This window comes from Phlebotomus argentipes, unplaced genomic scaffold, assembly GCF_947086385.1.
Source record: "Phlebotomus argentipes unplaced genomic scaffold, Phlebotomus argentipes genome assembly scaffold_18, whole genome shotgun sequence".
Taxonomy (NCBI): domain Eukaryota; kingdom Metazoa; phylum Arthropoda; class Insecta; order Diptera; family Psychodidae; genus Phlebotomus; species Phlebotomus argentipes.
This window is the reverse complement of record NW_026776177.1, coordinates 7,558,559-7,578,197: the sequence shown is the minus strand read 5'-3', so window position 1 is coordinate 7,578,197 and position 19,639 is coordinate 7,558,559. Positions and strand designations below refer to the sequence as shown.

At 42.3% G+C, this 19,639-nt stretch overlaps 1 protein-coding gene across 1 annotated transcript in view; it reads left to right on the top strand.

Moving 5' to 3' along the window:
* The first annotated feature begins 1,486 nt into the window (after positions 1-1,486).
* LOC132259090 (probable G-protein coupled receptor 158) overlaps positions 1,487-19,639 on the top strand; it is a 32,861-nt gene continuing 14,708 nt past the window's right edge. Inside the window, exons 1-6 of the mRNA XM_059756635.1 lie at positions 1,487-2,247; positions 5,296-5,603; positions 11,343-11,514; positions 13,658-13,793; positions 15,146-15,289; positions 19,357-19,557. Of these exons, the coding sequence (XP_059612618.1) occupies positions 1,487-2,247; positions 5,296-5,603; positions 11,343-11,514; positions 13,658-13,793; positions 15,146-15,289; positions 19,357-19,557 (1,722 nt within the window). The remainder of the gene's footprint in view (positions 2,248-5,295; positions 5,604-11,342; positions 11,515-13,657; positions 13,794-15,145; positions 15,290-19,356; positions 19,558-19,639) is intronic.

The window sequence follows — 19,639 nt, the reverse complement described above, 5'->3', positions numbered from 1 at the left end:
TCTCGCCCAGCATCCACTGTTTCCCCCCATTACATACTCCTCTTCGTTAACTCAATTTACGCAGACATTGCACAGCCGAGAATCCCCAACGAGGTGCTTTCATTCACACCCATAGTCTCATATTTCGTGAGGCAGGCGCTTCAAGTTGAGGAGTGTGCAGCGACACGAAAACACGGTTTTGGCATTACCAGGCTAGAGAGCTTATTCCTCTGACAGTGACTAATTGCATGAGGAGGCACGGGTGACCTGCAAATCATTAGCAAAGACGCTGCAGAACTTGCAGTGAAACTTAAGAGGGACTGTTTAAATTTTTAACCCAGATCAATTAGAGAATGGAAGACACACTGGCTAAGCGCTCACTTTGCACAAGTAAATTGGCATTTGAAATGCATCGATTTGCTGTAGAATTGTAAGCTTCTCTCGTGTGATGAACTTCCGCGCAATTGATGCAAATGTGGCCGAATTATTGGCATCACTGGCATCACTACCTGACCAGCAACAATGCAATTAAATTCAAACTCTTTAGTGTGTGCAATGATAGAGTCGAATTGCCGTTTGTTTCTCTTCTTGTGCACTCAATTTCAATATTCGGTGCGGTGGCGACAGACGTGTCTTTCATCCATTATATCCCACTCACACCCATCGAAGCGTCTTCGGCAATTGATGTCACGAGGATATTGCACAGTTCTCAGTCTTCCTCTCTGTGATAAATGTAGTCAATCGATTGTAGGGGAGAATGGAAGAGAACAGAGATCAGAGATATAGGTTTCACCTCACTCAGAGAGGGAAGAAGCTGTAAAGTTTTATTTGTACTCCATCTTTGCTGACTCTAATCTACCATTGTTGCTGCCACACTGAAATATTATCTTTATTGTGTAAAATGAACTGTAAAATCGTAAAATTCAAATTTCTTTTCATTCCCGCTTTCCCCCGGCGAAGCCATGACGCAAAATTTTCCACCAAAATTGTAAATCAACAATTTTAGGGTTGCCTAAGAGTTGCTCCAGAGGCGAGAGTGAGAGTGAAATGATTGCTGTATCGCGATGGGTGGCACAATGCCGAAGCATTAGTGACGATGTATGGGAAAAGTTGTGTTCAGTAGTGACCTAAAACTCCATATGATGAATAATGTGCTTTCATGTTAGGAAAGTGAGAATAAAAGTTGTGTGCGTGCATTTGATCGACTGAGAAAGTGAGCTATTAAGGGGGTGTCATGCTGCGGAATCGCCTCATCTGGTGGTTTATGCACTGCCTCGCTGTCCTGGACGCCCTGCACGCGTCCGACTTGAGCCATCACGGCCACACGCGCTCCCGCCACTCCCTCAAATCCACCCACAGCCGGCGCTCCGTGCGGCGGCTGCCGCAGAACGCGTCGGCCGAGCTGGAGGCCACCGTGCAGTTCCCCGAGATCCTGAGCGCCGAGAGCGGCCAGTGGGTGAGTGAGGGCGAGGAGCACATCCAGACGCCCCATCATAGACACCACAAGATGGACAAAATTAAGTTGTTCAAGTTGTCGCGCAAGAACCTCCCCAACTCGCCCGTCTTCACCGTGGGCAAGAGCCACAGATCCGGACACCGCGGCGCTGGCAAGGCGCCCTCAAAGGCCAACCACACGAGTCGCGGGCTGAAGAGGAAGCGCGAGCACGGCGAGCATCATCATCGACCAAGCAATTTGGCCCTCGAAGCCATGTTCTATCAATCAGACTCATCTTCGTGGGACAATGAGGAGCGCTTTCGAGAGTCTGAGTCAAGTGCAGGCTCAGCTATCGCCGTCAACACCACCGTCGCGACGGAGGCGCCCACGGAGGCCACAACGAAAGCGGCGCAGCGAAACAATCGACTTGTCAACTCATCATCAGCAGATTTCAGACAATACGACGAGGTGGGCGGTGAGGCGGACGTGCCCGGGCTCTTCAGCCCCAGCGGCCTGTACTCGGATGATGAGGCGCCCGAAGAGGCGGACGACGGCCAGCCGGAGAGCGTCCTGGCTGAGTGGGGCCACGAGCTGATCGAGGAGGAGCAGATGCAGTTCGACGAGACCACGCGCAACAACAGGCTGAATCTCATGAAGGGGCGCGACGTGGTCACGCGCTTCCTGCAGATCGTGGAGAGCCAGCATCTGTTAGGCGCCAACTGCACCGCCGGCACGGCGCTGAACCTAGGCGAGGGCGTGGTGGACCGCTACGCCCAGGACAGGTTCCGGATCGAGGCGGAGGTGGCCGTCAATAGGGCAAACATGCTCACCAGGTGAGTCTCATTGGAGCCTCAAGCAATCTATCACAGGATCCCTCAAGGGCAGGGTGAGTTAAAGGGTAAAATGTACACCACAAAGGGGAAGATTATTCCGCCTCAGTGCTCTAGACTGATAAGAAGACTGGCACAAATCCTTGACTTTGGTAATATTCTCATTGTCCCTTAAGGATTTTTCTAGAAACAGTCTTGCTTTTCTAGCATGTGGGATGCAGAAAATGTATTTAGAACATGTAAAGCGCGTAAAGCTCACTCAGTCTACGCTTAATTGAAAGCAAATATTTGGCGAAAAACTTTGGACCAGCTACAGCGTACACCAATTCCGTTGTGCGTCCTTCCCTTGAGTGTTGATTTACCCGCGAGGGAAATCCATTGATACAGCTTTCCGGGCTAGAATGGATTTTCACTTTCTCATTGTCACACATTTGCCCTTTGTCCACGAGGCATGTCCTGGTCGTATCTCCTGTGAAATCCCACACAAGAACAGGTCACTTCATCGACTTGTCACGCCATTGGGTGGGCTTTTCCGATGATTTCACATCGGCCTCAATAGCTCGTGCGGCGAACAATGCAATTCGCACGGGGAGTGAGTTATCGTTGTGCGAGTGGGCGAAAAAGGGTCTGTGTGCATGTCGAATAATTAAATTCTTCACTGGGACAATGCGTGCCGGGACCGGAAATTAAATGGGTAAAGCATATACTTTTGATTAATTCAGCGCGTTCTCTGGGTGTGAGAAAACATAACTTTGTGGTGCTCATTAGTCCGAGGATGTTTGCGTAAAGTTTATACAGAGTCCTAAAATGGTGCGCGCCTTTAGAAAGGTTTTTCCCTCCTCATTTCCCCTCTTAACATTTTATGGGCGACGCAGAATGTAGTCCAGAGAAAATATTGACAATCTCCAAATGGAAAAAAGTTTCCTCCTAAGTGCAAGATAAATCCCATTGTAATCACTTGGGGAGATGCTGTAGATAAGCGAAAATGGGGCCACGAAGAGGACACACTTTTATATTTTCCGCCCGAAGAGGAATGTTTGTCTTTAATGGGTTAATCACTTTATCGCTCACGAAGCTGGCGGAAGTGACGCGAGAATGGGAATAATATTCGCTTTAATGCTGGGGAATTTCTGCCATAATTATTGCCACTGGCCCGGAAAGCAAACAGACACACAATCACGGAATTCTCCTTTGGAGATTAGCGCGAGATGATGCTCTGTTGATTAAAAAGCGTCCTCCAATGCAAACACACTTAACCGTCTGCTGGGCCTCGCGGGAATTGTGATGCCGCCTCATAAATTGACTGAGAGGAAGATGTTCTCATGCATTTTTCATTAGCCATGAAAAAATGTGTGCGCCTTTGAGCGTAGATATTAGAGGCGAGTGTTGAAGTAAGGACCCATGAATAAATTTATGGACTGCATAAATTCATTGACTAATTTTCTGGAGGAGCTTAAAAAGTGTAAATTCCATGTCAGGTGTCGAGGGTGTGTTGTAAATTTTCAACATTTGATTTTTTTGCACGCCCTCATGTCACACATTAATCAAAAGTTGCTCTGTGAATTTTTCAAATTCCGCGCCTCAACACTAAAAAGGTAGGCTGGGTGTGAAAGCTTCCTCTCTCTCGCTCTCCGCAACTCTGAAATCCAATTAAGCAGCACTTTTTCTCACCCACAGCCATTAAATCAAATGTGGATTTTGAGAGAAAGTTTTCCCTATTTTATTCATTTTGCCGCGTTGGAAAAATTGCCCTCTCACACTCCTCCGGGAAACTTCAATGGGCTTTCCATCGATGGAAGCTTCTTCCGGGGCTTGAGCATCGCGCGGGATTTATTGCACGCGAGATTCACGGGCGCGCAGATCCTCAAGAAATCCATAAATAATGGGGCGCATCGCCTGTCGCGTGGAGATTTTTTTTGCCATGCGGAATATCCTCAGGAAAAAAATACGCGGTATTTATCATGATGGAGAGGAAAACTTTCACTCCCGCCATCGCTCACTTGCAGGTGTTTCGAGGATTTGCCCGCCAAAGCTCCGCTGATGCAGTTCGCACACACCATTGGTTTTTATTCATTCGCCAGAACTTTGCGTATTTGCTGATGTCAAAACAAATTTAGAGTGCTTTATTTTAGAAGGCTTTTTCCAAATTAAAAAAAAACCTTATCCATGTTTAAATCTTTTGCTGTGCAAATACTTCAAAAATAACACAGCATTGAACATAAAATTGTTTTTTCGAGATATTCACATAATTCAGGTCAATTCGTGATGATCAATGATAATATAATGCAAATAAAAACATGATTTTTAATTAAATTCCCACCAAAAATTTCTTTCTGAAAGGCGTTCATTTATTATAAATTGCAATTAATATTCATTTCATCACGAAGTGTGAAAATTGGTTTAATTTTAGCATATATTTTCACATATTTGTCAAAAAAATCCATTCATGCAATTACATTCGTGTGATTTCAGGTGTCAACATAGCATCAACATTAAAAAATTGGTCACAACAGCATGAATTTTCTATATGTTTATTATAATTGGTCTGACGTTGCAATGCAATTTATTCACTGCTAATTGCATTGTTTGACGAACGATTCGAGTGGCTGTTTTCCTCTCAGTGCGCGAAGGCGAGTCTGGGCAGGAAAGGGTAATTAGCAGTGGGATATCTTGCCAGGAAGGCCATTGAGCTCACTGTGATAAGTGTGTGTCATGTGATGAATTGAGCGCTGCGAGAGGGACTTTTGTCACTCTTCTAGAATAGAGACACTTTGCCGGCTGATAAGCTTCAGGCTGTAATTCACAGCATTGACGACTGCCAGGTTCCATTTTGCCAGGGACACTTTTCAGCATGTTTATGGCGCAGTGTTCTCTATAATGTGATGAAAATTTCGAGAATGACGGGGTTGAATGGTGTCGTTAAGAATTATCACCACACACCCACGAAAATCCCGACTTGGGGCGAATAAATGGAATTTCATGCCTCCCCAGAGAAACCATAGTTGCTGCTTAATGGACTAAGCCCGGATTCTGCCTCTTTTTCCGCTCCAGGATTTTTAAATTAACCCTGCCAGCCGTTCAGGAGTCCGAGCATCTGCTTCACGCCTCCGTGCTCTCGATGGTGGAGTTCGACGATGACATCTTCGCGGCGGGAAATTGCTTCGACTGGAATCAGCACCCGGCCAAGAAGGGGCTCTTCTGCCCCTTCGCCTACCGCCTGCCGCCGCCCGACCAGGGCGCTTCGCTGGCGAAGGACCTCGCGGCGGAGTACCACTACCTGGGCAACACCTCGGAGTGGTTCTTCCTGGCGCGCAAGAACGCTGAGAAGGTCATCTCGCGGAACGAGCAGTACATCAAATGTGAGTATATTCTTGTGATTATATTTATGCTCTCCACCTTGACAATGTGGCTCAACAATCATCCTTTTTTGAGAGATTCTGTATCCAACTTAAAACGAAAAACAATCATTTTCCCGCTTTATAAGACTGAAATTATTTTAGATGAATCGGTGATGCATAAATTACGACGTGACTCACATTGGATATCTAATAAGCTACAAGTATACACTGAATAAGCTTCTGCTTCGCCAAACCGAGTGCTTTCTTGCCGTATTCTTAGCAGCTACTTAATGTGTGACTATTTGCAAGAAGAAGGTGTGAAAAATGACGCTTCCTTGCTTCTCAAGGATACTTGAAGATAAATAGCAATTAGTAAAATTCCGCCACATTTCCTCTCTCATTTTTACCCATTAGTCCTTATTTACTCTCGCCAGCTGTGAAATACGCTGATGGCATTAAAGTGCTGCAGAAGAGCGTCGTTCCTCGGCTTGGCATTGAGTCGCAAGTCACCATAAGTCTTGCGGTGAATCCGGAGGTGTGCGTGCATTAGCTGGGTGTGAAGTAATGTGAAATTTACCTGTTGATAGTCGCATGTTTAATCTGGCATTTATGCAAATTCTATAAAACACTGCCTTCCCGTTCCACGGCGTATCTTGAGGCCCCGTGAGACATTTCAGTTGAGAAATGGAGCCACTTGAGCGCGTCCTCGAGTCTTGGGGGAATTTTTCACTTTTCACCACCACTTTTGAGGGGGCGGCGAAGAAAAAAGATCTCGTGGTCGGGCGACATTGTTGGCGGAAAGTTTCCTGGGCGGGAAGTCATTGTTTCACATTGTTGTGACTCTGCAATAAAATGTTCACGAGAGTCAGCATTTTCGCCACGAAATTAAATTGGCTTGTCTTCTACTTTGCACTCGCCATGCAAATTGAAATAAATTGCCCAATGGAGGCCATAAAGAACATTTTATTGGAATCATTTCTGGCCATCGTGCATGACTTTCATCTCGCCTGTTTGCGCTCTTGCCGCAATCATTCAGCGAGGATGTTGACTTCCGAATGGACATTTATTGATTTTGTCCCCTGAATAATTAATTTTTGTTTATATACATATATTACGTCTCATGTGAGAAAAAATATCAAATAACTTGGCGCTCAGTGGCCCTTTATTTGGTGGAAAAACACAAAATTATACATTATACATATTTGGCGCTGGGAACATTCAATAACGACCTGAAGGAAAGACTGCGAAAAGATGTGCGCCAAAAGGAAGCGAGAGAACAAAGAAAAGCACCAAATAATAAACTTTCTTGTATATGCATTAGAATATCTTTTAGGGCGTGTTTTCTTACTCGTGATTTCATTTTCCGGGAATGAAAGAGAACAGAAAAGTCTCTCGCTGCCCACAAAAGTCAGGGGCGAAGACAACACAATATATCCAATTTTTGGACACGAATATCATTATTTTTCACTGGGCAAAGGTTGGACTTTTGCCAGAAGTCATTTTGCTCCGTCCTCTCTTCGTGCTGTTCAATTTCTTGGGGCTACCTTCCATCTGAATATCCAAAAATTGGTTTTGAATATGGGATAAATTTCACTAAATCCCAGCTTAAAGGTCTTCTTAAACACGAAAAGAGCTTAAGCGCCTAAATTCGCAGAACTATACAAAAGTTTGCTACATCGCTTGAAAAATACCCCAACAAAGCCCACATTGAACCTTCCCCGCTGGTTAACAAAGCGAACGAAGCCTTATTATAAGTTTGCATCTTGTATCTCGTGTATAAAAGCGGAAATTCAGTGAAAAGGAAGAGCAAAATGAGATGCTAACACAGTGAAAAAAATACATAAACGCTGCAAGAAAAAAGTCAGCTCGAAAATATGCTGTAATCCGTGCTTGCAATTTTCTCGGGAAATTATTAAATCGCTAACCAATCTGTTGTGCATGGCAAGAAGTGTGTGTAGAAGCATCGGGACGATTTCAGGGTTGCGCGCGATGTCATGCTCTTGGACTATGAAACGAAGTCAAGTACCTTCGCTGCAAGTTAAATTAATTATCCTCTTAGAAAATTGATTCAAACTTTTTCAATTACGCTGAATTGCTCCTCAACCAGGGGTTTTTTGCCTTCAGGAGGAATGCTTTATTTAAAATTACAATGTGGCTCTGGGAGTGAATTGAGATTATGTCGCGAACAGAGTGCACAGAACAGAGTGTATTCGATTCAATGAGAATTATGTACAAAAAAAACCGGCAGGAATTAATTAATTCACCAATCAATGGGAATTCACTCATTGTTCAATAATTTAATGACGTCAAGCAGAAACAAGAGCAGGTTATTGTAATGAAGTTGCGAACAAAGTTTCTCTGCTTTTGTGTAAAATCTGTCAAAATTTATGCAATTCTAAATGGCAGTAAATGCGATGATTTCTCCGCTGGTGGAGGAAATTGCAATGAGGAAAATGTCCATCTGAGAACTTCCATTTCTCCAATTTTGTCCATTATATCACTAAACTTTCGAACCTTTCTCTGGATCTTGTCATGGGACTTTGAGCGGAAAGTTGGCAACAATCTTGTGCGACATGGAAAACTCATGCAACTCAATCATCAAGAGTTATTTCTTCTCGATAAATGCAAAAGTGTCATGCAGAGTGAAAAACATTATAAGATTTCCAACCTAACATGGCAAAATTCTTCGCACAGAACGCTGAATGTCTCTTGTTACAACTTGTTTACACGAAAGATGACGCGAAACTTTCCTCTGCGATACAAGATGAAATCCCTTATCAGATTCCTGCACAAACATGCCAATATTTATTAGCTCAACTTCATCACACAATCTGGGAAACCCTGCACTGAGGGAAAAACTTTGAGAAACATGATTATTAACTTTTGCTCTGTTCACCGCAAACTGCCATGATGGAGTTGCAGGCGTGATGCAATTATCTGTGCCTTCAGTGCCTCGTTGTCGTTTGGGAATATTGTGAGGAATATGGCGAGTTGTGTGCTTAATGAAAAATACACAAGTGCGCGAGATGAAATCCAGAGGAATTTGCGGTAAAACACTAATTTGTCAATCAACACTATCAGGCAATTTGATAGGAAAACACAGGAATTTTGAAGCACTATTCAATTCATAAATCATTTATTGAATGAATTTGAATTCATTGAAAAATACTCGTTTATTTCAAAGGAAAATGCGCTATCATAATTTGTGATCATAATTTGTGAAACACCATTCCTGAAATGCCCGTGGAAATGTGTGCAATATTAAGTATACTCTGTAATAATTATATTTGATATTGGAATCATAACAGCAGTTTTTTGCCTGTTCCTCGAATACGTACAGCCAAAATTCTGCACTGCTATTTCCCAGAATGAGTTGCAAATTAATATTTTTTAATTAAATTTCCTTGCCTCTCAGTTATATAAAAAAGGTATTACGAGTAAATTGGTTTTTTTGCGCGAAACTTGCATGTTGTACACAAAAGAGGGCTTCAAAGAGATGTTTAAACATTTTATTTTTTGAAGTGGAATATACTTTCAATTTAGTGCCAACAGCGTGCGGAATATTGTAATTGAGTTATGACAAATGTCAATTGCTGTGGTAGTTTCATTGAAGCCAATACGCGAAAGTTGAGCTGCAAATATGGCAAATTGACCTGTGATGCAAAAGGCGATGGTGCGGAATTAAGGGTAAATATGCAGCCACAATTTGTGTATGTTGTGAAATTAAATATTTACATTACAAGTGCATTCCGCACAGACCCGGAATACTCTTGTCTCGTGTCCACTCTGTAATTTGCACCCCCGCAATTGAAGCCCAGCGCATATATTGATCGCTATCTCAGCATAATGCACTCGGGCATATGGGAAAATGCAATTGGTCTCGCCGTTTATTAGCCAGCTTTGCACCCTCAGAAGCTGATCCGGCCGAAAAAATTGGATGAATAAATAAAGCACAAGTGCTCATGAGCTTTCCACATATATTTTCAATTCTGCCGCTCATATTTGCTGGGCAGCCGCCAAAAAAGCGCCACTGCCGTGTATTTTCATTACACATATTTGCATACTTTATCATTCACATGAATGAACCCCTAATTGAATTTGTAAGCCTCACATCTCACCTGATATTCTGTTTAATTTTCTCCCTGTTTTCGGACCATCAAAAAAAAACTCAACACGAAAATTGGACAGAGCAAAAAATTCCCACAATTTTCATACACACAAATTTAGAGACTGAACGAGTTAAGGATAAATTTGAATCCGTGTTGAGTGAAAATTAGCGTGTTTCTTGCGCGATTTGGCTGTTTTCACTGCAATGCATTGCCAAATCGACAAATTGGCTCACAAATTTCAATTTATGCGCTAAATGTGCTTGTAAATGCACTACATATCCATGGTAACAATTTCAATTACCTATCCAGCCAAAACACACACAATTTATTAAGCTCTCTCTCTCTCGTGTTACCGAACTTCCGCTGGTCATTTATGTTAATAAGTGCATTTCGCCCGTGGCCAGTATTCGGACATTGTAAAATTCTGCTAATCCATCAATTACTTTAAAATAAATTTGATTTATGAAACCGAATTCCGATGGAGTTTACAGTGTTGCGTTTTTAAAAATCCTCCAAATTCGTAGAATCGACTATAGAAACTAAAAATAAACAAACCCGGAGCAGAGAGGATGAAAGTTTTATTTTAGTGATACAGGATAGATTGAAATGGGAGGACTTCTCAGTGGACACACATTTCCTTATTTCAATTTTCTCCCCCACAAAGAAATTGGCAACATTTATCTATTTGATGCTACGCGTGCGGAAATTTTCATCCTTTGTTGAATTTATTTTGATTTATTTTATCACTCCTTGCGGTGAATCGGGCTTGATAAAAGGATCCTTTTCTTCGTCCAGGCAACGTCCCCCTCATTGTCCACACTGGTTATTTATTTGTGAAAATAAATGAGATATCTCTCGATACGTGATCATTCCTCAATCCACAATTGGATGACAAGAAATCCCCTTCTTAAGGCCGTGTGTAAGCGTCGCAACACGCACTCCGGGCGTCAAGGCGGAATGATTGCCTGGAGGATTGTACAAAAGGCTTGCATCAATCAAAGCGTCAAATTGGAGCTTTTGACGCTTTCAATTTACACATTTTGCCGATTAATTTGTATGCAATAATTTTGTGGTCACTGTGAATGGCATAATAAATCACATTAAAAATCGAAGCTTCTGTCATATATGATTTCAAAAGCTCAATATAATGCGACTGACGAATGATGCAACTAATTATTACATACATTCATTACAATTTTCACGAGTATGCATACAAGGAAAAATGTTTTCATACTCATGTTGATTTTCCTCAAGAGTCCACTTTATGAGAACCAACGGAAAAGAATAAACATCAGAAACAGTTTTGAAAGTAATGCATATGCAAATAATGTAAAAGTGGCAAATGATTTAAGGGAAAAAAGCGCAGGAAAATTATTTGAATTTCACTACTAAAGGCCACAGAATTGCCTCAGAAAAGAATTCAAGACAATCCCATTAAAGGCACCACAGTCTTAACGTGAGAATACGCATGAGTGCTTTAAGTTGATATGAGACATCTATTTTTACCTGGTTCTAATGATCTGCAAGTGATTGAACTCACCTTGCGCTCATTTGTGTGGCATTCCACGCTGGGAAGTTCAGTGGCGGTGGAAGAATGCTCATGGCTCGCCGAGGAATTTAATATGGAATACTTTAAATTGTACCTTTTCAGCTTACCACCTGTACTCGAACAGCTCGGATCGCGTGGCGGATGAAATCCTATCCGTGAAGTACGAGGACGGTCGCTGGTCGAAGCCGTACTACGACTGCGGAGGCGGCAATATATGGATGCTGACATACACAGTGCCGTTTTTCGGCTACGAGAACGGGACGTACTTTTTCAAGTGAGTTCACTCATAATTCCAGGTGCGCTGCCCACTTTTTCTGCCTGTTTTGGGTGGCGAAGCGGCGCGTGGGCGGGGAAAATTGGCAGAAAATGAGTGGCTGAGGTGGAAAAAAGGGCATTTATTTATCGTGTAGACGCACACGAAATTTTTCAGTCAATTTCTGCCTGCGACGACTATTCGACTGAGATGGGAGCTGCGTGCTCCGCATGGATAAGGGGTTGAATCCGAGAAATTGTTTATTTATATCACGATTTATTGTGAGTCACCACTACCCTGGCGTGGCTTAAATTCGCCATGTCTCCGCATCAGTCCCACGGGGGGCTCATGAGCAAACATTATAATGGACGATGACAGCGCTCAAGACAGCAATGCTATAAAAGAATCAAACGATGCTATTAAATATAGTTGACTGTATATTTTATTAACACCATTTCCCCATCGTAATCCAGAGAGATTACCATAAATAATATTCATGATACACCCTATCACACATCCTCGAGATGGCCCTCAATTCTACAGCACTTCCTCAAAACTTCCCGCGCAATTCGTGTGGGACGGAAATGTCTCAAATTCAACACTTTCGCACTGATTGCCTCACGCCGGGTGGATTTCCACCCATATCTTTCGTCGCAGTGTCAATTGCGCTAATTAAATGCTCGGAGCTTCGTTTAACTATTTTCCAATGAATTTCACCACTAAATCTCGTGCTCTTCAGCAATAAATATCTCCGAGCGCATCTATTTTGCACGTCAACTTAGCATTATTGTTCCAACACAGTGCTTAACAGGTCGCAGATTTCCACACTGGATTATGCTGAATTTCCATAGCAACAAAACTTCGTCATAACAAATTTAGATTATTGTTCTGTTCACTTCACCAACAGTAATTCAACTATATATTCGCCTGATCATTTCAAATATAGCATTGCACACAATAATAATCACGGATAAACTAAGAATCACAGAAAGTACATCATAATACAAAATCAATTGTATTTAAACTATCTCACCACTAGATGGTATTTAATGAATTGCATTGTTTAGCTCTTTGAAATATCATTGAATTAATTTAGGTGAATATGTTTGGATTTAAGCAACGCATTTACCAAATGGCGAAGATTATAAGGAATTTAATATCAAAGTGCCCTTTTCTCTATAACATAACACATATTCAATGCTGTCATTTAAAAGCCATTTGTGCGGAAAATTGATGTCATAAAGCTAACCCGTTTTCAGCTATTAAAGCTTCTATGAAAAATGTATGATTTAATTTTCTGATACACTATATATCGTGCATATTTAAAATGTACGTCAAATAAAGAGTTAATTAAGTAGGGAATTTTTGAACAACACTTCAATTATTTAAAAATTCTGCATTATACAAATACAACTCTCAATTATCTTGATCGTGCGGTTTATCAATTTATAATTTATGGGTTTCGGCTTTCAACTATGCTGAATATTGGTCGCAATAAATCATGAATAAATTATGTACATGTTCAAATCTAAAATCAATTCGCGCCATGAATATGCAAAATTCCAAGTTATCATCACTCATGTTGGCCCAAAGCGTTATCCATGCAGAAATTGCAATGCCTGAACGTGTTCTGTGAACTTTAAAAATACCGAGAGGATAAATTGAATTTGAAAAGAAGTTCTTCCAAGTCTCGCCTCGTTGGTAAACAATGACGTGCTTGCTTGGCTACACGCTTCGTCGTGCGAAAGTCCTTAAGAAAGAGAAAGAGCGAGCGAGAGAGTAATTTTTTTGTGATACACTTTCCCATGCAAAGAGAGCGAGACATGGAAATTTTATGAGTTTGCGAGATATGACAGAATACATCATTCTCGCTCACTGCTGGCTCCCACAAGCTTATGCACGCATCAATGGAGCAAATTCCCATTGAATCACTCTATCTTGAGTGTGACGAAGGGAAGCTGCCGAAAGCAAACTTTCACCCGCAAAGTGCGGAGGAAAGTCGCGGAAAATGCCTTTTTCCATCTACCACACAGCAACTCACGACCGTCAAAGGCTGTGGATATGAGTGCCTTGCCAGAAATTGATCACAATCGATGCCATTATTTCCTCAGTCGCCCCAAAAGGCATTTCTCAACATATTTTCCCACCCCTTTTCTCTCCACAGAGGCACTTCGGGCATAGATATCGATCTGCGGCGCGTCGACATCGATCAGTGTCCTCAAAGGATCTCCAGCTCCGGCGTCTCACTGCCCCTCAACATCTTCGCCGGCACGGACAAGTGCAAGGCTCGCACCACTGAGGTAAGGACGTATCAAAGAGAAAGAAAGAGTGCCATTGTTGGGCGGCGGAAGGGCATAATTAAATGAGAGAAACCTCGAAAGAAAGTCATGCTTTTGTTGTCATCATTCTTTTCATTCCTTTCACGGTCGAGTGGAACTCGACAGTGGAAAGAGTTGTGCGCCGGAAAGGCAAAAGGCTAAAAGAGAAACTTCCTATAACCCATCAAAGGGTTGGCAATTGAGGAGAATTATGATTTTTTCGGATTCTCAGAATTTCCCGGGCACAAGGAAACCTGTGACATTTACGATTTAATTAAAAAAAGAGCTTTTATAAGTCTGTATTGACATTTCAAAAGAATTAAGCTTTTCTCTCACACATTGTCAATAAAGGAATTTTTTCTCTTCCTTCAGTTCATTAATCAAAAATTTACTTTTCTACCATGAAACTTTTTGCTTCACCATAGTAAAATTGAGTTTCACGCTGACCTTTAAGCTAATCCGAGAAGCTACGAATTAATTAACAGAATCTCTAATTGAATATTTGCTCTTCCTAATTGCAATAATCTGAAAATTGTTACAAATTGTAGGAGTGTTTGCATTGTGCTGCGGTCAACGGAATTTCCAGGGATTTTCTGTCTGGTCGGCGCACACGTCGGTCGGAAGGAAGTCTCCAGGGCGCCATTGTTGCCCTCATTCTTGACCTGTTTGAAATTTTATCAAATAAACATAACAGAGAGTGAGGTGACGTTGATTGTGAGGTGGTGACACTACATAATGCACATCTCGGGATTGCGAGGTCTGAGTGTGGCGAAGCCCACCTGGGACTTTCCCACAAGATTGATTCCAAAATCCCACATTCATGAATATAGTTTGTGTCATGCCCTCTTCAATGATGAACTGCGCCCCACAAATTGCAAATCAGTCAATTTATCTCCGAGAGCATTCATCTTCCTTCACCCCAAGTCGTGTGTGTGTGTCATTTTGTATTCGCATTTCCCGAAAATTTGTTTTCCACCCTTCCCCAAAAATCACTCCTCGTGCCTCTTACAAGTGGGAGCACAAGAAATATTGGGTGCGGAGACGCATGGATGAGATTTACTAAATGTTTAATATTCAAATGTAAATTGTTCATGGCTTTTTTCTCCCTATCTTGTCCACGAGACGATGTGGGGATTGCGTTGTTTTTTATTCCCTCGTACGCCAAACCCCGGAAAGACAAATACAAATCATAAATTCACGATGATCTTTATTTTGTGCCATATTCATTGTAACACATTCAACACTCGACATCATCCACGCAGATTTCTTTTGCCAGGGCGATGGAGAATATATCAAAAATTCATGGCCCTCCTTCTGTGTTTTGTGTCTTTCAGTGCGAGGCGATTTCTGGCTTAGGATTCCGCCGTGGATCGTACAAATGTGTCTGCCGGCGAGGCTTTTACTTCCCAGACACCACTTCATCCCAGAAATATTTCAATGGCAGCACTCTCGAGGAGGAATATGAAAAATTGATGCTGGTAAGGATCTTTGTGTGCCTTTTTCTGCCTTCAAACTCACCTTTTCACTCCCATCGCGCGAATGCGCGGAGATTTTGAGGGTGTCTCCGCTTGTTATTCAACAATGAAATTCCATCAGACTCACATTAAGATTATTTGCCCTCTATCGCTTGCCACCCCCCGCCCTCGTGCAGGCACAACAATTAATTTATGTTAAGCACTGTGTAACATGAAATGCGATTGCTCAGTAAATTTGGGCTTTCAGGTATAAGAGGTGATAATAATAAATTATTAACGCGGTTCACAGTGTGAGAACATAAAACCACAATATCGTGCCATGGGAAAACTTACCATCAATCAGCTCAAGTGCTACTTTAAACACACTCAGCCCACGGGCGTAGGCTAAGTCGGGATCCCGGCGCAAATCTAGCCCGGGCAGAGCTCTAGTGTTTGAACAGGTGCCGAAGAGTCTTATTGAACTTTCTCTCGCGACAATTTCATTCCAGACACTCTGTGCCTCTGTGCAGACGATGAAATTGTTCCATGAATAAATTCTGAGGAATTAAATATTCATACAATGCTGGAGAGACAATTTTATTGTGTGTGCAATTTTTCAGCAATTCACAGTGTCGCACAGATTGAGAGGAAGGTGTAAACCAAGTGGTCTTCCAACTTACGGGGTTCTTAGGGAGGACTTTCACTTATGTCAGACATTCACCCTAATAAATTACAATTAACGTCATAATATCACACATATCTAATGTAATCTACCAATCTCAATGTCTATCTTTGAGATCCTGTACAAAAAAACGATTATTTTCGTGATAAATTGTAAAAGCTCAGGATATGTAAAAGAAGCGTGTCCTAAATTTCGCGAGCAATTCCATTCAACTTTCCATTTTGCATAGATTGTGATGAAATTTTCACTCAAATTAATCACAAGTCATGTAAGAATTTCCATTGAATGAATTTGACTTTACAATTTTCACGTGAAATTAAATTCTTGGGGACAAATGAGAAATTTGCACCTCTCGACACATTTTTTCACGCATCTTTTGAAAAGTCTCTCTGTCATTTCTTTGGCAAACACAATTCCACAAAATTCTCAAGTCGAAGCTATAAATCGAAATGTGTGTATCTCAATTGCAATATCGGAGGCGGTAAACATTTGAGCACGTTTTGGGCTTTCAGGAAAATGGAAAAACTCTCCCATTGTATTTCGGTTATCTTGGGGCGAAGATCTCGGCTGGAAGAGGGCGAAGTTGTCTGAAAATGTAGGATTTTAATTAGTAATGGGCATGTAAGACACAGTCAAGTGACTTTTGGCGGCAATAGACGCACTAATGGAGGCCAAAATGCGAGCGGGAGAAAGTTTTTCATGCGCCCAAATGAGGCCAAAAGGGAGCCGCCCATCATCCTCGAATGACTCTCAGAGGATGGCCCATTTAGCAGGGGGTGTGGAGGGGAGCGGAGAAAGTTTGCGCCAAAATGAGTTAGTTTGCGAAAAGTGCAACTTTCTTTTCAGCTGTGCGCGCTTCTTTTCACACAAATTCCACCCCGTGAAGCGCTCCACAAAGGAGCAAACTTGCGGAGAAGCTCACTCACTAATGGATTCCACCATCAAATCTCATGTCTCATTGTTGGTGATGGCTGAATGTGAGTCAGATGCAGAGTCTCCCTCGCTCTCTTCGCAACAATTAAACCTCATAGTGAGGTGAAACATAATTAAGGGATGCTATACTTTTCACTTCCAGTTTGCACAGCCAAGCAAAATGTGTGTATTCAAGCAAACATTGAAGCTAAGAAAGAAGGTTCATCGTGGCGAAATGGATGTTTGCAATTTGTAATGTTTATTTTGGCTGGATAAATTGTGCTTCTTCTCGCAACAATATATCACTGTTTGCACGTAATACACCGCCTCTATACAACAATGAGGTCCGCGTGTGTATTTGATACCCAATTTTCTCAAGCCGTTTTGCTTTGCATAAATCTATTACCGCTGGGGCCGAGACCTCTTCATTTCCATCCGGGCGGTGTTTCACTTGTATCATGCGAAAAAGAAATACATTATTCATGGCGCTCTGCTCATTTGGCGGCTGGGCAGAAACTAGGCGTGTGTGAAAGGGGTTCAGCGCTGCGGGGAGGCATGAAAATAAAAATGAAAATAATTTCTGCAGCGAATGCCAGAGATTCGGACACACGGCAAAAATATGATGTCACAGAGTCGCATGGGAGAAACGGTCAAATTTGCCTTTCCATCATCCTTTATCACCGTTTTCCTCCCGTGACGCTAATTAATACACGATGTAAGCCAAAAGAGAATGCGCTTTTTTCCCCATTACACACCATTTTTAGCAACATATCGTGCAGCGGAATAATGAAATAAAAATTTCCGACTCAGAGGCCAAATAAATATTCTTCCCCAGTTAACATAATAATATCACACATTGAGCCACTCTGTCAGGGAAAGGCACAAAAAAATCCTCTCTCTCTCCCATGCACACGAGGTGGAGAAAAAATTGGTTGAAGTTTTTCCACTGGGTGTTTGTCAATGTCACATGTTTGAATTTGAAGAGGGAAAAATTCGCAATTGTATTGCCAACAAGGGAGTTTCACACGCGTGTGGAAAAAGAGGAAAATCCAAAAGCCGAGGAATGGGTCGCTGAGCCTGGCAATGGTGAATGAAGAAGTCTGACAAACAACCGCGAAAGTCCTCACGAATTGCTCTGTAATATGTTGGGAAACATGCGTAAAACATACAAATGACACTCTCGCCCTCCATTGCCGCCCTTTTTATTTGCTCTCCTCAAACCCATCACCGCACAGATTTTAATGGGGATTCTGAGGTATAATTTCCTCCCACTTTTCTCTGCTTTCTCTGGCACTTCTGCTTCGCGATTTACCTGCAATCGACAGACGTCAGGGGAGAGAATTGAATGCGGAGAGCACAAATCATGTGACATTAATCAAAAAGCTCTGGTCAGATTCCAACTGGTAATCTACCTGAAATCTCGTCTATTGAAATCAAGCAATTCAGGCAGTATTTTAGAGTGTACGAAAGCCAGAGAATTGTGTGAGCTCACAATAGAATTTATCACATACGCAAAAATCCCAGTTCTATCATAAGGTAATTTACGGCAGGACTTAATAAAGTCTTCTCCATAGAATGTGCGCTACTGTGTTTCGTGAAAGTTTCAGGAAACTTTCTCCCTTCCTGGGAATCCTTGTGCAGGACTATAACTCATGGATATTTCTCTTCATGTTTGAATAATGCTAACGATCATTTTATATGCAAATTTCACCCATAAACCCCAACTATACAATTCTTGACATTTTTTTTAATATCCCTGTTAAAGTACAGAGGCAGTAAGTCAATTCGAAAGTTTTCGGTTTAAGCGCCCTCACCCTTAATGTGAAATCAATAAAGGGCGCTCTCGATATTTGCTGAAGAGCGGCAAAAAGGTTGCACACAAAATCATCTCACAATATTTCCGCCACCACAAATCATTGGCGGGAAATTCAGAAAATTCACTGGGCGAGATATTAAAATTCTCTGAGTGTTCTCTCGCTCTTGAAATTTATGGGGATGGTCAATTCGGATGATGTTTGCTGACGTGCAAAGACAAATGGCTGTTCGCGCGCATTTGACAAAGCCGCTTCGATTGAAATTGCCCTCGGGCTCTCGATGGCTTATGGCAATTCTCGTGGGTTCGTAATTAGACTTGGCAGATTTCCACCTTCCGCTGAGACTCCCGCACCCTCGGGAACACCATCGAGGATATTCTGCCAATAATGCGCAGTCAAAATTGGAATTTTTCCCCAAAGCCAGTCATTTAATATCTCGCTGTCCTTCATTTATCTTCCTTTCTGTGGCACTCATTCGCCTTTTTTCTTGCGCCGAGGAGAGAAAATGTATTTATCTAGCAATATTGGGTAGTCTTAATTAGAAGTTTCCCAGTGGTATTTTGAAAGGCGGAAGGAATGTATAAATGGCGTATTAATTCATGCTTCGGTGGATAATGATAATGAGGCACGAGAGTGAATGGGGATGTATTTTAATTAAGCTGATTTATTTCTATTCTTTGCAGGGCGAGAGCTCCATGTACAGAACTCGCCTGGCTTTCGAGTGCCTGCCATGTGCTGAAGGCTGTGATTCCTGCAAAGACTCCTCACCGTGTGTGGCTGCACTTAATTGGCCCATGAGAACGAGCATCCTCGTGATGGCGTGCGCAATTATTGGATTTCTGCCTCCGGCCGCCTTTTTCACATTCAAATACCAGCAAGTTAAGGTAAGGACTCTCCCTTATCCTCAGGACTCCTCCAGCCGAAGGGGCTGATTTTTACGATTCCCACTCAACCTTCGCCCTCTGG